We start from the raw sequence: 25,429 nt of genomic DNA on the forward strand, positions 1-25,429 counted from the left end.
TTCATGAATGAGTTACACAATATTCTATGTACAGTTCTAAGCAGTGGCCCTGGTATTCAATAAGGGAAACTCCAAGCCTATCGGTAGAGTATTTTGGTCAATACATTCAAAGCTGAATTTTAGAACTAGGAGGCGAACGGGTGGTAAAACAATACTGCTTTAAAATAAGAGCAGAAGTACTTTATGTAACAGAAGTACATTATCTTAAGACAGGGTTGAGAGAAATATTATTTCTGTAATTTAAAAAATTTCTTGGTGGAAATTTTTTTAGGCATGCATTTTTTTAGACATAAAAGCAAAACTAGAATCTGCTAGTAAATCTATTATACCATGCATTCTTTAATGAGCTCATGTATTTTATTTCCACTCCTAAGCTACTAACAAAATATATCATTAGAATACTTAGAGCTACAGCCTGGAAAAATAAACTAAGGTGATCTTTTGGGCCTTTTTTCTACAATGGCAGAAATTAAAACGACTCTGTGCTTCTGCTCAAACCCAGGACACGTTGATATGTTTACTTGGGAACTTGTTTTACTTCTTTTTGTGTGTGTGTGTGGGGGGGTCTGGGGGTGGAACCCAGGGTTATTCGACCTCCGAGCTACACCCCCAGCCCTAATTTTTTATTCTTTATTTTGGGAAAGGGTCTCACTGAGTTGCAGAGGGCCTCACTAAGTAGCTGAGGCTGTCCAAGAACCGCGATCCTCCGGTCTCAGCCTCCCAAGGACTGGGATTACAAGCATGCGCCACCACGCCTGGCTCTTGTTTTACTTCTTATTTTTAGTTTATTACATTGACTGATCATGAAAATATAAAGTAAGTTTACTCTGAGTCATGAGTGAAAATTCATAAACACTGAACGGAACACTTCTAGGCAGTGGTAAATAGAGGCTGAATTTTAAGTACAGTACTTGTCTCAGATTTTGAACATAAAATTAATGATTTGGTTATAGCCTGTCAATTCACATACTGGTCAATTCGCCCTCAATTTTTATAGAGACAAAAAAATTGTTTCTTAAAAATAAATTTCCACATAAAACAGAATAACAATACTATAACCATACTTTTTATTGCACTTTACTTGTGGAAACCATATTTCTAGTAGTAAACTGACAGATCATTCTAGAAAGAACAAATTTGGCCAAAGTGTGTTACAGATCTGCAGATATGTCAGAACACACAGATTTAGTGTTTTAAAATATTTGAGAAAAGCCTCAATAATACTATCAGAAAAATACCTACATTTTTATAACATTTAATAAATGTTAATTTAAAATGTCACCATGTTAAAAGTAATAATTACTAAAACCTCAATTGGGCAAGTAAATTACACAGATTTTTGAGGTTTATTACAAAACTTTAATTATGGTGGAGGGAAAAAGGGTTAAAAGCTGTATTTCCTTCCCCATTTCTCAACATTAGAAAAGTGTTTAATCTGTTGTATTTGGGGATTTCTTTTCACAATTTAAAAATGCATGTTCTCATAAGAAAACTAAAGAAACTCAGAAAATACAAATAATAAGAAATTTTAGCTTAGGAAGCTAAAATACTACAATAAGCAAAATATTATATCTGCTTTTTATTTAACTTTCAATGGGAGGTCTTAATAGAGATTCTTATCAGAAAATGCAACTCATTAACTGGGGAACATAGTCTCCATCTCGAGATAAACTTTTCATTTTAAATTCAGAAAGACACAGATACTCTGTGTTTCAAAGTATTGTAGATTTTTTAGGCGGGGTGGGGGGATAAGCAGAAGAGTAGCAATATTTTTATATCATTGTTTCCTATTTAGATTTTAGAATAGTTTTATACAATCAATAAGGCTAATCCATGGAAGGAGTCAGCACTCTTGAGGCGTGGACTTCAAAATAAAGAACCCATCATTTTGTGATAAATCAGTTCTTAAAGAATGGGTGTACAATAATGTAATGTCATGCTAGTAATGATCTGCTCTAAGAGCTCACATCCCCTGTAGTAAGTTTTACTTTTGTTCCAGACCCAAAGGCAACCATCTGTTCTATTATTTATGAAACTTGAAACCGTGCCTAATCCTTCATTCCTAAAATTCGTCCACTGCTTTGCGTTATCAGGCATCAGAGGATCACCAACTTTCCCCCCCAAATTATTTTCAGATATAACTATAGTATTTTCTTTGCTAATGATTCAAAAGACACGAAGAATCTCAATACAAGCCGCATTAGCTTATCTTCTGCTTATACCTGAAACAAAATTCATGTTAGGTAAAAAAAAATCAATTCAAAAATTCATGCTGCCGTCAGGTTAACGAAGTTTCCTAAAATTGGTCACTCTAATAAAAGACCTCAGAGGACAACTTTTGGAAAAAGCAAACGCTTGATGTCAGAACCACACATGGCAGCTCATTTGGAAACCAGGGCCCACCCAGCCAAGAGTGACCTGAAGCAGTGTCCTTGGAATGGCAGGGCCATGGCGATTACTAATGGGGACTTCTCTTGCATCAATGTAGTGGACGTACATTTCAGAACTCTGACACTGGCATCCTAACACAGAGGAACCAGCTGTTTTTAAATGTTCCCCAAATACATGTCTATATGAGGTATATGCATGTATTTTATATACAAAGATACATGTATATTCATATATGTATGTCTGTATATGAAATATGAACCATTTTTTAGTAGTGTTCATAATGAGCAGTCTTCCAGAAGTTAAATACAACTATAAATTGACTTCTGATAATCTAACCACAGTATCAGTTCTGCTTTATGAAAATTCTATTCCTGAGGGGTTACTTGGTGGCCTTCTGGAGCAATTTCTCGGTCTGTGGCCCATTGGCAGCCCAGCCCCAGCACCCAAGGACACGAACCTTTCAGAGCTGCTTATTCAAGGACCTGGCCCTTCTACGCTTTACAGGTTCAAAGTATTTTGCTTGCTTCGAAGGTCACTCTTGATCATCCCTGCTAGTACTGATGGGTAAAACAGGTTGTCACAATGAAGGAGATTGTACAATGGAACCTAACAGTGTGGTCCCTTCCTTCTTCCTAAAGCCCTCTCTTGTGTGCGTTCTCTCCGAACGCCAAATGCAGCGCACTTGGCTTTCTTAGCTATTGGAGAACTTGCCAGCTTTCCTGGAAGGTTCGTAGGGCACTCGGAGAATACTGGGCGTTTCTTCCATCACCCTGACGAGGAGGTTATCGATGTAGTCCTCCAGCTCCCGGATGTGGGTGTCTTTCCTCCGAAGGAGTTCTTTGTGTTTCACCAGCTCCTGGAGGACCTCTTCGTAGGTCAGACTCCGGTACCCTGCGGTGGCATCAAAAGGATTGCTGTCCTGCAACAGGATATGAGCCAAGACTTTAGCAGACAATCAGGGACACAAATTGAGTATTGCTGGGAACTTCAACTTCTGGCTTTTCAAGCCGTGATAATGGTTTCTTCCATCCTTGGCTGGAGCTAATGTGCAGTTCCTAGACTAGCGAGTCAGTTCTGTGGCAGGAACCTGGGACAGAGCACCAAAGCCTTCCTTCCAATTCTACATCTTAAATCCCTTTTTACAGTGATTGCTTTCCTAATAGCAGAGTCTGATCATATAATTTGAGACTAAATTAAGGAATAAAATGTTCTGTCATTTGGATTTTCAGTTAGTTGCACTAACTAAAATAGGGTAAAACTAAAGAATTAACTTGAATTAACTTGGAGGACTACAAGAAGCCATCACAAATGACACATTTGGGCCTTAGTCCTTGTGGAACTGCTTCCTCTCCACTGTGTTTAACGCTATGCTTTGGCTTTTCACTGAAGATGGCTACGAGAGGCCGCAATATCAAATCTGCGCCTCCAATTTGCTATGGCATGTTGAAGACACCTGGAATTAAATCAGTGAGCATCCTTGTCAAACTCTCCATGGGAAACTTCTGCTTTAATTTGAGACTGGCAGAGACTCTCTCCCACCGAGTAACTGGTCTATTTCTACACCTCTACACACAATATCTATAACTTATCTTATTTCCCTTTTTGCCATGGCTATCAGGACACTCACAATTCAACTACAGCCATGTTAATACTTAAGAGTTAGTATACCTATATTTTCTGCCATTTCATTTGTTTAATTAAATTTATCCCATTGATATAAAACTTCAAAGGAAAGACAAGGATACTGACTTGATATTTTTAAAAAGATTCTAATATTATTGTGACGCTCAGGAATCAAAAAAGCACTTTAATGCTATCTTTTATTGATACTGTGCAGCACATAGATTTTTCTGTGTGTGTGTGTGTCTGTGTGTGTGTGTGTGTGTGTGTGTGTGTGTATGGTAGTGGGGTTCCTGGAAGCCCTTCTACCTCCAGGCTACACTCCCAGACCTACTTTATACTTTTTATTTGGAAACAGGGTCTCCTAAGCCAGCACGGCTGGCTTCGAACCTGCCCGATCCTCCTGTCTCCGCCTCCCAAGCACGGGGATTACAAGCGTGCGCCACCACGCCCAGCAGCGCTTAGATTTTTAATTATGTAAAATGTTCGAGTATAGAGTAGTAATTTTTATGGCTCTTTAAACATAGTTCTATCATTAAATTCATTAAATCTAGCAACCGAAAATGATTTCCATCACTCTTGTTCAAAACGTTGCCATTTGGTTTTAAAAGAAACCAACTAAAATATTAAGAAATTGGTTTTCTAGCTCCTAAGGACTTAGCGACTCTATTCTGATCAGAGGACAATGGGAAATAGGGACTTGTGACTATAGAAAGACCCCTCTCTTCCCCCACAGAAGTTAAATGTCCTTCACCATTTTCAGTATCTATTTTGATTGTGTCCTGTGTCTAGATCTTTTCATCAGTAAAGCCAAAGTTGAACTCTTCACAAAGCTCCTCACCCCAAAGCCCCGTGGCTGGCGGCAGCGCAGGAATGGAAGACGGAGCACAGATATTGACCCGATTGACCTGATGCTCTGGGTCACTGAAACATGCTTTTCTCCTAATGAACAAAGAAAGAACAAGAAAAAAAAATCCCAGACTGAAAAACTTCTCACATTCCCTAGAACCTCTGAGGCTTACTTGGCATTCAGAGACTCGCAGACAGAAAGGCATCATGGGCATTTCATGCAACAGAGTCTGCGTGTTCCATTAGGACACAAGGTCTGGAAGCAGACTGGACCGCATTGGGCCATCAGTAGCGCAGGCGGAAAGTAAGGTCGGACACAGAGAGCGGAGGCCAAAGTGGCAGGTCCCAGCTCCTCCAGCAGGGGTGCTGAGAGCTAGGGTAAGGAGTCTTAAGACTTTATGCTATGCCAAATAAGAAACTGCTGAGGGCTTCCAGGAACCCCAGTACCACCAAAAAAAAAAAAAAAAAAAAAAAAAAAAAAAAGAGAGAGAAACTGCTGAAGGCTTCTCAACAGAGAAATGATGTGATTGAAGCTATATTCTAAGAAAATTAAAACAGCAACAGTGGCTAAGATAGTTTGGATGAGCTGAGGTTCGGTACAGGGCTACTGAAATGCTAAAAATAAGAGTTAATAAAAATGAATAGAGAAGATATTCAATGGAAGTGAGTTTAAATTCTGTATGATATAGCTTAAACAAGTTATTTCATTTTGGTATTGGAAACTGGGAAAATATTTAACTTTATCAGTTAATATTACCTCTGTCCCTAAAAGCACTTCAAAGACTGCTCTGATACTACTGAAGGACAATTCTAAAGATAATTGTTAGCTTATTTTTATCCTGTTTCATACCAATTAAGTCTATACACACACACACACACACACACACACACACACACAGACTCATAGAGTAACTAGTTTAATTGGTCAGGAGCAGCTTAGATGTATACAACATATTAAAAGTTCTTATATTTCTGCAAAGAATTTATGATATTAAAAAGTCCTTTATAGTAAACACAAGGTATACCACGAAGGTAAGTGCATTTCTTAAATTTCTTAAATATACATGGAAGTTTCTACTTCAACCAAGGTAATACTGCGTGTATCTGAGGGAGAAATCAAGCTAGACCTCCTTTCCTTGTCTGATAAATGAGACATTATTCAGAGTCCCTTTTAACTCTAAAATTGTTCTCTATGGAGTGACTTTTCTAAACTGCATCTAAAAGCAAGTCCACAAACTTCCTTTTCCGAATGAAACATTTACTGAAAAAAAAAAGTTCTTGTGAGAATTTCAGGGGTGAATGAAACTAAACTAAACGGGGTTCGCTGGCGATTGCTGACTCCTTCGTGTTTTTTTCCTTAACGTCCAGCTGCGTCTGCTGGACTCTATGTTAAACAGACATGCGCTGACCTCTCTGACCACTCAGGTGATGATACACAGTTAAGTCACTCCATTTAATATTCTATCAGTAATCCTGGCTAACAGAGTTACATTTTCTTTCAACATTTCCCTAAAGATACTGAGGATGAAAGACATACCAAAAAAAATCCTTATTTTGATAATCAATCTAACAACTTAATTTTTCAAAATAATCCATTTTCTCAGGATAATGTTCAATATTTACTTGACAGCCGTAACAGAAAACACGGATACATTATGTCTTATTTTCTCCTTCAAACTGATCTCATATTAGTGTAGAGAAGATTTCCTGGAAATACATTTCTTTTTCTTTTTTTTTTCCCAGTTAATTTTCCCTTTGTCCTTTTATATGAAAATTTTACCCTAAATTTCAGCATCAAGTTTCTGGGCAGAAAAACATCTTAGAAACACATGTACTATAAACTATATTCTGGAAAATAATATAAAATAATTGAAACCAGTTTCAGGCTTAGTTCCAGATTTTATTTAATATTTGAAAACCATGTAAATCTTCTAATTTTAGGCAAAAGATTCTTAAATTGACAGATCTACTAATATATATATATATATATATATATATATATATATAATGTGTATATGTATGTTTGTTGGTATAACTCCAAAGAAAATAATAAAATGTTAATATTAACAGAAACAATAGAAAATGAAAATATTTTGTTTACACAAATTACTTCCCTTTAAGAGGAAAACTCTCAGGCCAGTGGTAGAACTGTTTTCTCAAAAGACTCATTTACTACTGTTCATGGAAAAGCTTTGGAAACTGGGAGACTCCACACCGGGCAAGACCAAGTGCCATCCCCACAACGAGGCTCCTGAGTTCTCAATATTGTTTCCTATAGCCCTTCACATAGGCTGCACATATGTTTTAAAGATGCCTTCTTACTTCGAAATTTAATGTAGATTGTTCATTCTCTCCTCCTTTCACGGCCAATCCTTTCTCATCCCTACCTCACCTCTACTAAAAAATGTCCATGTGCGGATATAAGAATATAGGGGCTGGGTGAAAGAATCACAGAATTATTACGTGAAGTTTTTTCCCACTGAAATTTTAAATAACAGAGTTGTGCATAAGACTGAGAATGGCGAGTGATCTATTTTTACTTTACACATAATCTAGACTTTTAAACTAGAAAATATACATTTTTTACAATATTTAAATTTAAACAAAAGCAAATTATCAGGACTCAAAATAACTGAAGACTTAAAGAAAGGTTGTCCTGGTAACCAAGTATCGGTGGGGTACTGACTGACACTGAGGGGCCGGGAGGAGCGGAGAGAGGAGATGAAGGCTTGGCATTCTCGGATCATCTCATTATTGTTCTAATGAGGAACTCCGCTCTGGGAATATCATCGCAGCTACTTTCACATCTTTTGTCCGATTCCCTTCATCTCCCTTTCAGTTCTTAATTAGGCCTTAAAGAGCTCGCACTGCCCTTTCAACTGGCTACTGCTCCTGCTTAAACACTGCGCTTTCACAGACAGGTGTTGGCACCAGCATAGACGACATACAAACTTAATTACAAAATACTACGTCCAGAAGGGGAAAAAATAACTCGGTGGATGGCTATTACTGGAGAACTTAATGTAAATTACTTCAAACATCTTATAATCTTCACCATAAAAATTGTTCAAATACTTTTCCCCTGGAACAATCAGTGTGAGGATGAGCTTTCTCCTCTTAATTGTATCTTGCAGTAAATTAACAACACCTAGTAATCCTGTAACTGTCATTTAGAACAGTTAGTTATTCCAGAGAAAAATAATCACACATCAAGGATTCTTTTATCACCTTTAAATCCTTTAACTAAAACAATTTTCACATTTTCTTTAAAGAATTATTTCTTTAAAGAATTCTAAGGATGCTTTTACAGCACTAAATTATAAGATTTGGAAAAGTACATTTACAAGCACATAGAAATTGTAATTAAGGTTACTTAATAAACAATGGCTACACATTAAATCGATTTTTTGATGTTGCATTTTGTTTGAGATTAAGAAACTGCCTGATAGAATTCATTTTACTATCTGATCAAAGGCTGACTTCATATATTCTGACATTTCTTGCCAGACTGCCATATTATAAAGACTTGAGTATTTATGAAACATCAAAACTTACAAATCATTTACATAAAACGGCAAAAACACAGTACAAAGTCCCATGCCTCTCGAACGTGTTGTGCTATTTTAAAAGCAGACAACCGCACTGAAAATGGTTTATAAAATAAGCTCTAACCCCACCTCGACTTCTTTTAGACATATCACATCCTAAAAATTGTGATATGTGATCGCTTAAAAAATTATTATACATCTGGATCACACACATTAAGGGCAGATGGTTGAAATGGCAACCACCAGCCTCTCTCTCTTGAAATAAAAGCTCTATTTCTATTATTCAGTGAGAATTTAGTTTTCTACTAAGAACATTTGCCCATATTTTGTCAAATAACATATTCTCTAGGTTTAATATATTCAGAATTGATTGCAGATGCAGTGAACACTGCGATCCCACCCTGGACTTCAGATCATAAATAAGTGAAGCTAAGATGTATGAAGAACCCTTGCAAAACATTTAAGTCCACTTAGCAGCCCCTTCCGATCCTGGTGATATGTATGTTTTCGTTCTGACTAGAAAGATAAGTGTCCTCAAATATGAGTTTTTCTCAACGCCTTCCTGGTTAACGGGGTCTCTTGGCCGGCTGCTTTTCCCCATTGTTGAATGCTAACAAGCAGCTTTCTCCTTTCTTCAACCCCGTCCCATCAACAACAAAAAGGCAGTCTTCTCCACATGCTCTTACTTCTTAACTACAATGCTGACTTTGACACACAGCTTTCATGTTAAACAGTCTGCAAAGAAAATATGTAGACCCTGAATTGGCTTCAATTATAGCTGTTGCCTGAACTTTCACTGATCATATGCAGAAGTCACATGCTCTGGCATATTAAAGGCAAAGTCTGAATTTCACTTTCCCTGTTCCTCGCCAAAGTGCCACGCTGATCTGCAATCCTTGGGCAACTGCGATTTCAAAGGGACAGAGGCACTTGTAGGCATGTGTGCAGAGAGGAGGCTGGTGTGTTCTTGGTTAATTCTCTAACCCTCAGCAACTTACCGGGATTCTCCTGAGGTCCTCATTGCTCATCGGATTCCTATGAAAACTAGGTAATAAAACACAAACACAAACGTTAAAAGTGTGTCATAGTCCACATAGGAGGAAAAACAAAAATAAAAAATTCTTAACTGACATTGCACTAAATATTTCTAAAGTCCTACCTTATTCAAATGAGCAAAGTTTGATCTGAGATGCAGAAGAAAAATAATATGTATCCAACCTTTTAAAAGCAGCTATCTTTTTAAACTCTAAAGGAAAATCCTTCAGGTACTACCAAAACTGAAGAACCATACATTAAAATATATAGTTCTAAACATCTTTAAGCATGGTGCTTTACCTGAATATGACATTTTATAAAAATAGTTTTTTATAACTATGATTCATTTTGTGTACACATGGTCACCTTAAGACTTTTGATTTAAAACTACAGAATTAAGCAAATTAAATTTGGAAATTTAATATAAAAGTTAAAATGTTATATAAGTATAAAAGTTAAAAATGTTTAAAATGCTAGAAATACTAGACATACTTTCAAACACTACCTTATCAATGAGAAGTAATTCAGAGTGGTAGATTTGTTTATTAATGTGAGTTCTAACAGCTGGATTTCAAAATTTAAAGACCCAAACAAATGAAAACAAAACAGATTTCTTCCATACAGAGAATACGAAACATCACAGCTGAATGCTATAACCATCTCATCTTTGAAACATGTCCATTAGGAAGGGGGCTCTAACCCAGGAGAAGATCAACTTCAAAGCCATTTGGTGAGTAAATATTTCATCGGGGCCTTTAAGTTTAGTTTTTACCCAGCACTTAAGAGCATTTGCCTTAGAATCGCTACAAAGCAGTACTGTCCTGGGAGCATTCTTATTTCATATACATAAAAAGACAACTGTAAGATATGTATTTTTCCATTATCTGTGCATTACCAGCAAAATAAGTGAAATCCTTTGAAGACTTAAGAAACTTACTTTTAAGACTTCTGATTGTGGGACATAAATAAGGTGTGGATACTGGATATCCTGTCTGGACAATAATTTTCACTACAGGTACACATTATAAGCTGTAAAACATATAAGGCATACATGCATGTATGACCACATCAAGGGGTCTCCCACACAGTCAGGGCTTCGTCTGCTGTGACCAAGACTTGTGGTATCAGCTCCCAAGAACTGCGGACCTTTCCTGGGTGGAGCTCCTTGATTAATGCAGTATTTCAGTAGACCTGGGCAACGCAGCCCAAGAGTGACACATGCTTCAAATGCCCACAATACCCACAGCGCACCCCTTTGGGGCTTGGGTGGCTACCACGACTTTTCATTCCCTGAATCTCACCGTCTTTGTGGGGTTTTCTATGGTCCTGGAATAGTGTCACTGCACCAGCAAAGTTTTAAGGGCCTGGAAAAAGTGGCTGGGGGAAGAAAAAAACCTACAAAAATGAAATCCCAAACAGCATCATATAGTCCACTATGCCCAGAGAGCCCTGCTAGCGGCTGCTGCTGGTTCCCTCCTCTCCATTTTCCATCCAAGGTCGTCAACAGAAGGGTCGGGGACTAATCTCTCCTCCCCCACTATCTTGTGGGATGTTTTCTAATGGGTCAAGAAACACAGTCTCTGTCCCTCTCCATCTGACTGTGACAATCTCAAGGACAAGATAGTTTACACTAGCTCCGCAGCGTACTGACATGTTCGTGATCAGATGTGCTGTGTGACGTTAAGCGAGTGACTTAACTTTGTGTCTGGGTTCTTCATCTGTAAAATGGGGATGGCAAAGTATCTACCACCTAAGACTACTGTGCAGATTAAATGATTGACATGTGAGCCACCTAGAATGATGACTTGCATACATGACTTGCAGACATGTGTGAGCCCTTTGTGCTCACACACGACAGACTCAGTCATTCAAGGCTGCCTTTTTTGATCTGTCCTTGAGGGGGAAAACATGCGCAATAAATTACTTGTTCATAAACATTACATAGCACTTGGGCTGTGCCTGACACCATTTTAAGCACTTGACCAAAACTAACTCAGTTAATCTTCATGACATTGAAGGGGTCAGGCAGTCCCGTCTTTTATCTTCCATATCTTCACCTTAAAACTAAGGGAACCAGGCACAGGTTAGGCAACCTGTGTTGGTTCTTCTGTTGGTACTGGTGAGGATGAGCAACCATAGACCCCGATCTCGTAGTGACACTGAACCCCAGCCCTTCTCTGTGAGCAGATCTGCGTAAGCCCTGGCTGCACTGCCAACAAGCAGCCAACGACTCCTTGCTGCAAGAGTGCCGGGCCCGGGAGCTGCGCTGGCAGAGGTGGGCACGGCGTTCCTCATGACACCATCTTCCCAGCATGTGGAGAAGAGCAGTGTTCTAGCAGAGCCAGTGAGCGAGGGGGTCTACTCCACAGAATGAGCAGAACGTGGGGTCCTCTGAAGGACAGGGTGGGCAGGCTGGAGGACGACTCTGTGGACCTCTGGCTCGGCCGGGGGCTGCTAGACAGTCCTGATACTGAGGGACACCCAAGAGATTGTCACAGCAGCAGCGGGGGGAGGAGCCCCCGGAGGACTGAGGCCACGATGCGCACTCCAGACCCCACCCACAGGGTGACAGGCAGTTTCCTGACGATGTTGACCTTGTCTTGGAAATACTATGCTTCATATATGATGGCCTTATTCATTCCATGACATGCTTAAGAATGAACGGTATTAAGACTAAAGATTTCAGGGCATGCCTCGGGAAGAGATCGTGCAACTAAGAAACAGAAATACCGGTGTGGCATTTGTTGTAAGAAGAGTTTTTACGGCACAGGCATTTGGAACAAAGAGCTTATCAAAATCACAAAACTTAACAGGATATAGTATCCAACTGATTCACTTATACAACTGGAATGGAACTCAACGGCCACCTAAAAAGTGTCTGGGAATTCTTGAGAACGGTTATAAGTGTGAAGGGCTGCACTGAGGGGAAGGCCCCTTCCCAGTGTACCTGGTGTGCAGAGCCCCCCCCCCCCACGCCTCCACAGCTGGAGCAGGAGCGCTGCCCGAGAAGAGACTCAAAGGCCAGCCCCTCCCTCGCCACCCCTTTGTGCTCCCACATGACAAACTCAGTCATTCATGGCTGCCTTTTTTGATCTGTCCTTGAGGGGGAAAAAGAGTTAACTGAACTGGATTGAATTAGCTTGGTGAAAAATAAAATGTCTCTATTTATCGAAGTGTGGCACCAATTTGTGATATCTTTCTCTTTGGACTGCTGTCCTCATGTCAGACAAGATATCGCATAATACTGCCTGACTGCTCAACTGAGCTGCTGACAGGTTAAGGAAAGTGGTGTTTTAATCAGGTGCCAAATAAATGTAGACATGCTCACACTGAAAAAGGAGTCTATATAAATTGGAACTCCAGAATTTAAGGAATCAGAACTGAAGAAGTTTGGAGAAGGTAGGAGATTTTAAGGGAACTTTTAAACTGATAAAATTATTTCAAATTAATAGTTTTAAAGTATTTTAAACAGATATTTTAGCATTTTTAAGTTTTTAAGCAAAAATTTGATTATTTTTGCTTTTTGATATTTGAAAATTTTAGTTTTTTCAAATAAACTAATTCTACAATTTGAAATTAATAGTTTTAAAATATATTTTCTAGGAATCATTAATATCTCTTGCACACTATTGCTTATTAATTTATCTCAAAGGATAACTATTGAGTAAAAAATAAGTATGTTGTTGAGAAATTGAAATTGTTCAATTTTTGCTACGGACTAGTCTTCCATATATAGGTCAGAAAAACCAACCTTTACAAAGTGATAAAACTGAGCATTAGAGTAATCACAAGGTATTTGGCAATGGCCAATGTTTTTCTCTCTTTTAAACATACATATATTCTTTTAGAGGAAGAGTAAGAAGGAACCTTTTAAACATGTGCTTGATAGATTAGAAGCCACGATACAAATCAGAGGACAAGACAGAGCTAGTTCATAGTATAGAATATCCGCGGTGACTTGTATCATATGATCTTCTTTATGAATTTCTTAATCTTTAATGTGTTTTTAAGAGTTGACTGAGGAAAACATAAATCTCATAAGTAGTTGGATTAATCAAAATAAAAGGTTCTGTAGTACTTCTATTTTACAAAAAGACAGCTAAAGCAACATTGATTTACAAAAGTCTGACACATCACTGCGTTAGCGGCATCCTGAATGTCAGGGAACCACAGTGGATTTACCAAAAGGTAGAATGTAGCTCATACATAAAGTCTCAGACTCTTCTGACAAAACATTTTCTGAGAAACAAAATTTCATCTGTGTTTGTTTAAAATGGTTCCTATGAAACAGCATGCCTTGCACTTTCTTCTCCTAAGGCATGTTTAGTTCAACTGCTATTTTGTCTTCAAGAGATGATGGATATCACGTGACTTACAGCTCTGCGCACAGCTATGTGTCCACTGTTTAATCACAGGCAAGTTTTTTTTTTTTTTTTGTGGTACTGGGGGTGGAACCCAGTGGCTTTTCTACCTCCGTGTTATACTCCCAGACCTACTTTATACTTTATTTGGAAACAGGGTCTCACTAAGTTGCTGAGAGCCTCATTCAGTAGCCAAGGCTGGCTTCGAACCTGTGCAATCCAATCCTCCTGTCTCAGCCTCCCAGGCGCTGGGAGTGTGAGCCACCATGCCTGGCCACAGGCGAGTTTTTAAGTTACGGTTTGACTATGCAGTTCCTGTTTGTGGCATTGTCGCAAAAGGGGTGTAATACTTATCAATGCATTCCTCATTTCCCCTCAGTTATTTGGAGATAAAATTGACTAATAAAATTGAATAAAAAATAAGGAGAACAGACTCATAAGAGTGAACAAGTATGAAAGTGCTTTATATAAAGGGGGAAACCAACTCTACACAGGACTAGTAAGACTGGCTAAGGGTGCCACTGTGGATCAGGGCAAGCTGCGGCCTTCCAGGCTCTGGGATTTAAGTCTCTCGATGAGAAGGCATGCAGGGACACACAAAGCTCTCTGGAAGACAGTCTTAAACAACTGTAATCAGAGTATCACTGCACCTTCTGTAACATCTCCTCCCAAACCCAATACTATGGTTAGTATAAAGCAAAGTGGACTTGGGCCCACAGAGCAATCCATTTTGTATTTAGTAAGTAAACTAAAATGATTTTCAAAGTCCAGAGGTGTGCCATCAGGGAGAGAACGGAGGATGGAGGTGGGGAAGTAGACGAGTAATTTTCTCAAACACAGGCTGTTTCCTTATTATGGATTGGAAATACAAAGGAGGCCTTCTGACATTATTTTCAAAAGACAGCATCCTACTGATCTTGTTATTTAACCAAGAGAGCGAGCTCGAGAGACCTGAGGCTTCCCTTAAGTGTCAAAGGTGGGTGGAGGAGGTATATATTAAGAACAAGGTAAAACCTTTAATGAGTCTGAAAAGAGGAAAAGAGAAACACCCCATGTATAGCTCACCCACGCTTCACCGACGATCAGTCCTAACACAACTGGTGGCTGGTGGACTTTAACCATGCCCCCGGTGCCTTTCTGAGCCCTTTGCAAAGTTAACTCACTCCATCCTTATAAAAATCCTGTGAAGACAGTGCTATTTTTACTTCCATTTGCAGATGAGGAAACCATCAGAGCACCAGCTTGCTTCCCCAAGGTAATTAAGAAAGGCAGCCCGACTCTGCAGCCTGAGCCCTTTAACCGGCTAATTTCCTTCCGCAGAGGAGCTCAGAACTGCACGGTCCTACTGTGAGCTCCCTGGGGGGGTTTCCAGAAGTCACTGAAATCTTCTCAAGATTCTTCCAACCAGAAATAATTAAGAAAAACCTTAGACATAGTGTTAAAGACAGACAGCAATGGCTGGTCAGCAACAGGACTTGAAATAACCATGTCTATTGCTTCCTTCTTGCCCTCCTCGTCCCCATGAGGCTGGCCTCTGCACATGGCACCCTGCCCTCTGGCTCCCTGACGACCCTCCCTGGGAGGCACCTTCAGGAGACTGGAGCAGCCAGGGGCCCTGGCCCCAGCCCCACCTCGCTACCCCCCACAAACAGCCTGTCCCTTACACCTAAGCACGCAGCAGCTTCTAGACGTTGCCAGGTCCTGGAGCGACGCTGAACTTTCTCCAAGCATCCACTTTGGAGTCTGACACTTGCTTCCTGCTAGAACTCCACAGACACAAGAACATAAAACACAAGCCATGAACTCGTCACTGATCATTTAAAATGACTGAAGACAACTTTTGTTCTGTTTATTAGGAAGAGTCAAAGGAAAACAATGTTATCATAATTACTCACACCAATTACTATACTTCCCTTTTCCTTCCATTTCTGGCTTATTTGAGCATCATTTTTTTTCTCAAAACATATACTCTCCTACCTGCAACTGGCAGCTACTGCTAGCCATTATGTAAATAAAAACATTTATTTATTTTACATAAATAAAAACAAAAACTCCCTCCTGGCCTTCATTTAACAACACCTTTCACTTTGGCACGACTAGAGCAGTTTATATTTGAACTTATTTTAGATTTAAGATTGTATATTTAAAGGTTCATTGCTCTTGCAGCTTTGAGTGGCTAACTATGTAAAGTGACTTGGGTTGGAATACCACCTTACAGTTACAAAGCTTTAGATTTACGAAACATTTCCACAGTTTCTCTGACATGTTTCCAAAGGACAGCAGCCAATCAGGTAGGGTGCACAGCTCTTTGTAAAAGCGCGTCTGTGCTCAAAATCCCATCTGACCAGTGGCTCCTGCAATTCTCCCACTCCCTCACCCCAACGCCCCCCAGTCCAGTCACCTGTATTCCCCCACCTCTCTACATGCTGTGCGCAGACTCCCGGCACATCCTCTTGGACGTGCCTCCAGTTCTATGTGCCATAGGCCCCGAGGCCATCTCTAAAAACCTTGTTGCCCCATGACTCTGCCCCATGACTCTGCCCCCTCACCTCCTGTGCCCTCACACGCTCCTGAGCCGCCAGATTCACTGCTTCTTGTTGTTGATGTACTGGGGATTGAATGCAGGACACTCTACCCCTATGCAACACCCCCAGCCCTATTTTACTTTTTATTTTGAATGGGGACTCACTAAGTTGCTGAGGGCCTTGCTAAGCTGCTGAGGCTGGCCCTGAACCTGCGATGCTCCTGTCTCTGCCTCCCGCACACCAGGAGTTCATGTGCTTCCTTGGTGAAGGTCATCAACAAACCACTTTCAGGAGGGCAGTCGCCTCTTTCTGCGCAACCTCTTGGCTGCATCCCAGCCGGTCACTGCTCCTTCTCTTTGAACCTTGTTTCCTGGTGTCTGGGAGCCTAGGTTGCTCCTCCTTCCCGGGTAGTGCCTCCTCCCTGCTGCCTTCTCTTCAGCCTTGGGCAGGAAACACTGGCTCTTTCCTAAGGTGGTGTTCAGCCCTTTCTCTACCTGGTGATTTCATTTTCTCCCACTCTTCACCTGTCACCACTACATGGATGGATGACTACTAAAGCTTTGCTCTCCAACCACAATCTCTTTAATCTTTATAATACCAAGCTTACAACTGTCTGGTGAGAGCCTCACGTCGGAGACGCTGCCCACACCTCTAAGTGAATGTGTCCCAAACCAATCATCACCTCGAGTCTTTTGGGCCCGCTGCCTGGCTTGCCTCCTTCGAGTCCAGCCAGTCTCCTGGGCACTGGAGTCACGCACCGGGGACGCCCTGCGCCGTCTTGAGCTTGCACGCTCACAATCCCAGCCCACCCAGCATGGGACCTGGGCCTCTCGCTGGCTCCCTGCTGCTGCTCATCTGTGCTACTTTCTGCCCTCAAGACCCAAAACCTCTCGCCCAGAGCAGGGCGACAGCCTCTGAACAGCCTGCCCACCCTCCTCGTCCGCTCTGGCCTAGGCCCGGCTCACCACGACCTCCAAGTTCAAGTCTATTCTTACTACTCAGCTGTCAAAAACCCTGGACTCTAGCTTCCTCTGGAATAATGACACAGTGTTTTGGCCTGGTTTTCAAAGCTCTTTGGATTATATCCAATTTTTCTTTCCAGATTGAATGCCCGCCTCTTGGTGCCCAGGTACAACCTATTTGACTATTAACCATTTCATGTTCTTTTTAAATTTAAGAAATAGAAGCGATACCACTTAATTAAAAAAATTAAGACTAGAAGGGGGCTAAAAGAAATGAGCATGAACATTTTAATGACCCAGTATGAACCAAATACAAGGTACCGAAGCTGGCCTTCCTGGTCCCATCTTCATCCTCGGGGCTTCCCACCTTTTTTACTGGAAGCCACTTAAAAGGAACCTTATCTCACTAGTCTTTTCCATCCTCTCTGACAGTGTCCCCAGCATGGCAGATGTATAACAATGAATGATGAATAAAGTAACATCTAGTACTTAATAAAAATGTGTATAAACTGGAATAGTTGAATGAGTAAATAAACAGTAAGTCAACAAGATATCAAGTCCCCAGAGAGAAGAAACTGTCTTCCTAAATAACAAAGATTACTTACATCTGGATCTGAGAGTACATCCCTGAAGTATTTTTTCAGTTCATTTTTAAAGATAGGAAGAATTATTCTAGTCTTTTGCCTTGCCAATAAAAATTAAAGTGACTTTTCACTTTGGTGGACTTCTAATGAGATAAACGCAAGTAGGCAGTTTATCCAGGACACCAAATAGATCTATCAGATTAGCTATTTGATCACAATTCACATTAATTTCATAGTCTTCTAGTAAGCCCTAAAAACAATTATTTTTACATTTCTTGGTCCATATTTCTTATTTCATAGAGGTTAAATGTTAGAGGAGTTTTTGAAAATGTTCTTCAATAATCTTCTTTCCAAAGCCTTAAACAAATGAAATGTCTGTAGAGAGATTCTACCAGTAAACACAATGTTTAGCACATTTCAATTACTTTCATTACATAGGCAAATAGAGCTTAGGAGACAAGGCAAAACTCAGTATTCTTTCTTTCTTTCTTTTTAGGAAAAAAAAATAAAACCTCAGGACCAGATCAAATTAAGAATATTATAGAGTAAAATGCTGTATATTCTCTCTCCTGGGACTGGGCACATGAAACCCCAGGATGACAAAATACAACTAATACATGAGCGCGATGGGGATCAACAGTAATATACTTATTAACAGTCTCACAGGTATCCTGATGAGCTCTCAGAGGCAACACCATTAAGAACCGTGGTCAGTGACACCAAAGAGCCTGGACAACAAATTCAGATCTGGTTGCTTTTCTATAATGAACAGTATGTTGTTGTTGGAAAAAGACCTAAAACGTGAGGATTTAAGGATGTCTATGAAATGAAGACATGGTTCATCAAGAATTAAGTTTAATTGACTGCTTTCAAATTTAACTAACTCCATTCTTCTGGTGAAGAGAAAATACACAGTAATTATTTCAAAGACAGTGAACTTAATAATTCACAGGTATCCAAACCTAAGCCCTATGGATCCCAAACTCCTTTTTTTTTTTTTGCAGTATTGGAGATGGAATCCAGGGGCATTCTACCTCCAAGCTACACCCCCAGCCACTTTTTTTATTCTTTATTTTTGAAACAGGGTCTCACTGAGTTGTAAAGGGCCTCACTAAGTAGCTGAGGCTGTCCACGAACCTGGATCCTCCTGTCACAGCCTCCTGAATGCTGGGATTACAAAAGTGCGCCACCACGCCCAGCTCCAAACTCCATTCTTTGAAGTTTTAGCTTCTTAAGTAACTCTAATTTCCATCTTAAGTATCCTAATACAGAAGAATAATTCCAGCAACAAGCATAACGTTTCTTTGACATCTCATCTTGAACTTAACACTTTAGGTGAATTTCTGCATTTTACACCTGATTATAATCAGGTGTCTCTAGATATGAAAAGAATCTTTACCACTCTTGGAAGTTGTATTGTGTTATCCTGCTCTTCCGAGTAGATTCTGGCCTACCATCTGCCACTACCTACTAGTCAGTGTGTGTGTGTGTGTGTGTGTGTGTGTGTGTGTGTGTGTGTGTGTGTGTGTGTGTGATTAAGACCTATTTATTTTAGAAATCGAGCAGTAGAGTTGAGAGGGTGTGATGAGAACAAGGCCCCGGCCCCTGTGAGGGGCGAGGACCAGCACGGCCTCCACCTGTCTGTGTGGTCCAGTCAGTGGCCTCGACCTGCCTTTTTCTGTGAGGAGGAGGAAGAGAGAGGACAGCCTGGGCAGAAGCGACCCTGGTGTGGTGAGTGCAGTGAGGGCCTACAGCCCCCTTGGCCAAGACACCCCACCTGGTGCTCCGTGCCTGGCAACGCCATGGTGCCCTCTGCTCCACAGAGGCCTCCGGTGTTTGGGAACCATCTGCAGTGAGGGCGCTCGCTAGCAAGCAGCCAGGTACTCGCCAGCCCTCTCTGCAGAGCCTTCCAGGAGGGGAGAGTTCCGGGCCCCTCCCTTGGGTGACACTGCTGCAGGCTAAGTGCACTTCTGCTTGGAAGCAGAACTGCTGAGAGGATGGGGCTTCCTGCCCCATGCTTAGCAACGGAGAACTTTCTTCAGCAAGGTTACTGAATTATACTTTCGCTGAAAAATAGTACAATTTTTGTATGAAAATACTTTCCAGCCCCCATCAACAAATAATATTTTTATTAGAAATCATATAATATACAGCTCTCCATTTTTTTCTTCACGAAGAAAAAAGTACTATTCAAAAACAGCTGCTAACTTAAAGGCTGCACCTTTAATACCTCCAAGTTTCCTATCTCACAAGAATTTCTCCATTATATTGCTCCTGAATGATGTAAGGTGTAAACACTTCTGCTCTAATCTAACATCACATTTAAAAGGCCCTCTTGTGTGGCCTTGGGACTCACCATCTCTTCCCTGTGAGGCCCGATCGTGCATGGACCCGCAACGGCCCTGTCCAAAGTCCCTAAAGCAGGATTTCCTAACATTGCTCAGATGCCATCAACTCTTCATGGTCTCTATAGGATCAGGGCAAATCCATCATTCTGGCACACCACATTCCTAATATCAGGGTCCCACAGCTCCAATCTTTAACAGTTATAGACAGGCTGGGTCTGTGGGAGCCCCTTAAAGCATGCATTTTTCTTTCCCTTCCCATAGGTCTCTCCTCTGTTTTCACAGATACATCCTTTCACAAGCTGTGAATTCTCTCTTCTACATTGCCTAGACTGCTTGAGCTTGTGGAGTTTTTATCCTCAGCAACACTGACCACTGTACCACCCATTAGGACTCTTAATGACATATTTTGTGTCTACCTGCCTACGATCTTAAAATCAGAGGTTTTGTCCTGTTGTACTCCTTCTATCATAGTAGAAATAGTATTCCTACAGGAGAAAGAAAAGCAATGTGTAACCAACTAGGGGAAAATTTTTCATTCTTTATTAAAAAGTTTGAAAACAGCCAGGGGTGGTGGCGCACACTTGTAATCCCAGCATTTGGGAGGCTGAGACCGGAAGATCGCAGTTCACAGACAGCCCCAGCTACTCAGTGAGACCCTCCACAACTTAATGAGACCCTGTTTCAAAATAAAGAATTAAAAAATAGGGCAGAGGGTGTAGCTCAGAGGTCAAATGCCTCTGGGTTCCATCCCCAGACCCGTAAGGAAAAAAAACAAAGTTTGAAAACAAATATCTTTATTTATTTATATTTATTTATTTATATATAAAGCCTAGCAGTATAAAGACAAAAGGTCCAAAGAGTTGACATAAGATCCTACCCATTTCTATAAGAGATGTCATTCCATAAATAACTTGAGGACAATCTAAGAATATGTAACATTTGAATTTTAATTACATATTTTTCTATTATTTTAAATAATAGAAGGAATATTTTAAAAACTAAGGAATATTTTAAAACTAAGGAATACTTTAAAAACAGAATATTAAAAATACAATTACTATTACTTTAGGCATATTAACGAACCTTGAGTCCAGAGACTATTCAAGCAGTATCTTCTACTCTTGTTAAAACAAAAAGGGCACTTCCTCTGACAAAGAAAAAAAAGAGCCCACCTTCAAATCCTAATCAAAAGCGATATACTGGTGCTTGCGTGACTTTCCTAAGACAGGTGCTCTTTCCCAAAGGAGACTAAAATATTTTGAGTTCTCAACACACTGCATTTATCCTTACTATGATGGTTTTAACTGCCTTCTTGAGAAAAATTCTAATTTTACTAGATTATTTTTTCAGTTGAGAATATACTATTAGTTAGAAAACTTACATCTAGTTTATTTAAAGCAGTACTTGAGGGTTACAGAGATGCTGTGTAATAAGACCATGGCAAGAGCTACCATTTCCGGGCAACCTATATGTCCAACATCATGCTCAGCATTCAGCTCCTCCACATCAAGGCTGGAAGTCCCATTTTACAGCTGAAAATGAGGCCTTGAAAGGCAGTCGGGTCGTGCAGTTATCAACAGAGACTCAAGCCCAGATCTGACCCCTAAATCTGAACCCTTAATATTAATCTACCCTGTACTCCTTCAGAATAGTCTATTAGTGTATTTATATTTCCATGTTATATTATAAAATTCTTCACTGGAAGCCGGGCGTGGTGACACACACTTGTAATCCCCGCTCTTGGGAGGCAGAGACAGGAGGATCGTGCAGGCTCAGAGCCAGCCTCGCTGGCTTAAGAGACCCTGATTCCAAATAAAAAATATTAAAAAAATACGTCTGGGAGTGTAGCCCGGAGGTAGAAGGGCTTCCAGGAACCCCAGTACAAAAAAAAAAAAAAAAATTCTTCACTGGAAGAAGTGAATGGAACATACCTGTGAATCCAAATTTAAATTATGTTCAGTATCATTTTCATTTTTAATAATTTAGGGCAATTGACTTCTTTAAGATGAAAATCTATATGAAACAAATATACTGTGTGCATCTGATAAACAAAATATGTGATTAACCTGAACACCTCCATTCCCATACCAGGCTCCATAACAAAGAATTCATTATACTTAATGCGGAGCTGCAGCAGGGCACGCGCTAATTGGCTCCCCGGTAGCCTACAGTAACAAACATACTTCCTCAGGAACCTACCAGGCAGGGGACGACAGAGAATATAGCTCTGTAACGCCAACCAGACAAGAAATGGTGTGATTACTCAGTGGTTACTAAGAGCTGATGATATACTAGTATAATCACCATTTATAAAGTATTCCTTCAGAATTTATCTAACCACGTGCTTTATGAGCTTTCTAGCCATTTACTAAAATGGAGGTGTCTGTGGACTCATCCCCAACTAGCAAAATCACGTTCAGTGGTAAAGATCGGGCTTACAGGCTTCCTCCTCGAAGCAGCACTTTCCAGTTTCCAGCAGACCGAACTGCTTTCCATCCACCTTTCCACAGAAAACTCCACATTTTCCTGCTCGGCACAGTTTACTGTGTTGATTATAGGTCGTTTCTAAATCTCTCTCTATATAGCTGGTGGGGCTAGGACTTTAGCACTCTATAAATCAGACTTTCAAACCTCCATTCTCAGCCCTAGGAGAGCTTTACAGACATTTGTTCAACCACAAAGAAAAACTGGGAATTTTAATTGTTTTACTCTAAGGCCAAACTGATTCAAGTAATTGCTACTTAAGTGGTTATCAGTATTTTTATTGGAAAAATTTCTAAGTTTAAAATAAGTACATAAAATACATAAAATATTTTATTTGATATGTTTATTACATAAGTACTTTAACATTTATATTATATGGTAGTATATTTAATATAACCAAAAAGGAATAATTTGCCCTTAAAATCTAAGTTCAAGGACACAAATGTCAAATATCTGGATCCTAGTACTCTTCGAAGCCAATTAAATGCATATAAGAAAAACTGTTTCAGTATCAAGTTAACTGCTTTATTATTTATATCACCAGCAGCTATTTAAAACATTCTGGACACGAGGTAACACTACTATCATAAATTAAATATACAGAAATATTGCCTGTATCTCAAAAGGTAAAGCTTTATTGTCCTGAGAAAAAAATAATCACAGGTGATATGGTTCCAGTGGCCCAACTGGAACTGTTCTAAATGCAGCCGCGGGAGGCCTGGAGAAGTGGTGCTCTTAGTGAGAAACTGACGGGAGCCCGACAGGAACGAGACTGGCAAAGCCAAAACCACTGGAAATAAATAGGCGTAGGAATTACAATACTAAGGTGAAACTCCTTTAAATGCATGCATCCATAAGCAGTTACTGGAACTTGCCTTCTGGATTTGAAAGAAGCCAAAGTTTGTTACAGTGTTGAAAAGAAAAACTGTCAAGAACTGTTACTCTTTTGATACTAATTTGCTAGTCTCAACCCAAAACACATAATTCCTATTCTCCAAAACAAGAGAATAACATAAGCAAGACAGCACCCTCATGGAAACACAAAAACTCCATCAAGACTAAGTCTGGCTCAAGACTACAAACCTCACACTATCATACTAAGCGAAATAGTTTTTTAAAATATAGCATTTCTTCAAATTTAAGACACATCACTGGAATACTTCTGATTACTTCTCCCTCACCAATCCCCCACATCACCCCATTTACCCAAAAGCGGAATAGATGTCCTGTGCATTTTAGTCCAGAAATACTTCTCAAAGATGTCCTCCTTTTCCACCCTCTCTGCCAAGCAACCTCCACTAACTCACCTCCACAGTCCCAGTACCTTCCTAACTGCTTTCTCTACCTCAGCTCCTTCCCTCCCATCCCTGCCCACAGGCACTCCACCTGAGCCCATCACATCACAGCTCAACCTGAAAGTGCCATCGCTCCCCAGTGCCCACACATGTAGTCCTTAGCATGAAATCACGACCTAATGTTTACACTTCTTCTCTTCTATAAGCTCAAAGAGAAGGATTTATGTATGAATAATCAGTTTCATCACCTTGCATATGATAGATATTCAACAAATAATGATAATGAAATTGTCAGTTGATTATCTGAACTCAGGAAAAGCGAAACACGTCCTGATGGCCTGGAGGAGCACGCTGAGCCGGGAGGCCATGGGAGGAACCAGAGACTTGCATGGGTCTTCTTCACATTGAACCTTTCACGGAGAACAAGTTTATAATAAATTTAGCTTGCTGAGCGCGGGTGTTTTCTGAACCAAAGATTCAAGATCTTACCCAGCAATATCAAACTTACACAGGAAAAAACTAGACTAAATGTTTGCAACCAGAAATAAAAACTCTGTCAAACCTGATGGTAGCATAGGAGCCTGATGAGCAAAACCCAGGCTGGCACCAGAACAGACGGGAGTCTAGGAGCAAGGTTACAGGCCGCAGGTAGAAAACGTTTGAATAAATGTTTAAAACAGGGAAGCCAGGCGTGGTGGCGCACGCTTGTAATCCCCGTGCTTGGGAGGCAGAGACAGGAGGATCGCGCAGGTTCGAAGCCAGCCATGCGCGCTGGCTTAGGAGAGCCTGTTTCCAAAGAAAAATGTAAAAATAGGTCTGGGAGTGTAGCTCAGAGGTAGAAGGGCTTCCAGAAACCCCAGTTTCACCAAAAAAAAGGGGGGGAATCATACAATTTGCATTTCCAGTGTATTTTTCTTAAAACATACACCTTCATTAATGGCAATTAACACAGATTATTAATCTGCACTAACAAGCTCCCTGCTTCTTGGTTTTACAGACATAATTCTCTCAAAACTCTACCTTAAAATGTTAAACCAAAAAGCTTACATATTGATTTACAAAAATTAGCACATGGAGGTCACTGGAATACAATCTTAATACCTTCCTATCAGAAACCTCCAGAGGACTTCTCTATCTTGTATTTGATCATACCGTAACAACCTGTTCTCTTTAACTATCGGACTTGCTATGTGTTATCCTATGTCCAGTGCCTAAGAGCTCGTTAATTACCTAAACTATATCTCCATAGGTCTTGTTAATTACCCGTCTCCTGTCTCAGAGGACCTTGTTAATAACTTGTACAGTCTCTCTAAAGAGGTCCTAACAACACATTAAAATTAAAGATGCTTTTCTTTTAGCACCTGTCAAGTGCTGTAAATTGAGAAATTTTCACATCAGTTTATTAGCCTACAGTAGTTTTTGTGGGG

The 25,429-nt window shown here is 40.2% G+C and overlaps 1 protein-coding gene across 1 annotated transcript in view; it reads right to left on the reverse strand.

Moving 5' to 3' along the window:
- Positions 1-3,082: 3,082 nt before the first annotated feature.
- RAB11FIP2 (RAB11 family interacting protein 2) overlaps positions 3,083-25,429 on the reverse strand; it is a gene marked incomplete at both ends in the record, with an annotated part of 37,496 nt that continues 15,149 nt past the window's right edge. The window contains 2 exons of the mRNA XM_080695218.1: positions 3,083-3,310; positions 9,407-9,452. Of these exons, the coding sequence (XP_080551344.1) occupies positions 3,083-3,310; positions 9,407-9,452 (274 nt within the window). The remainder of the gene's footprint in view (positions 3,311-9,406; positions 9,453-25,429) is intronic.

This window comes from Muscardinus avellanarius (genome assembly GCF_963383645.1).
Source record: "Muscardinus avellanarius genome assembly, chromosome: 4".
Taxonomy (NCBI): Eukaryota; Metazoa; Chordata; class Mammalia; order Rodentia; family Gliridae; genus Muscardinus; species Muscardinus avellanarius.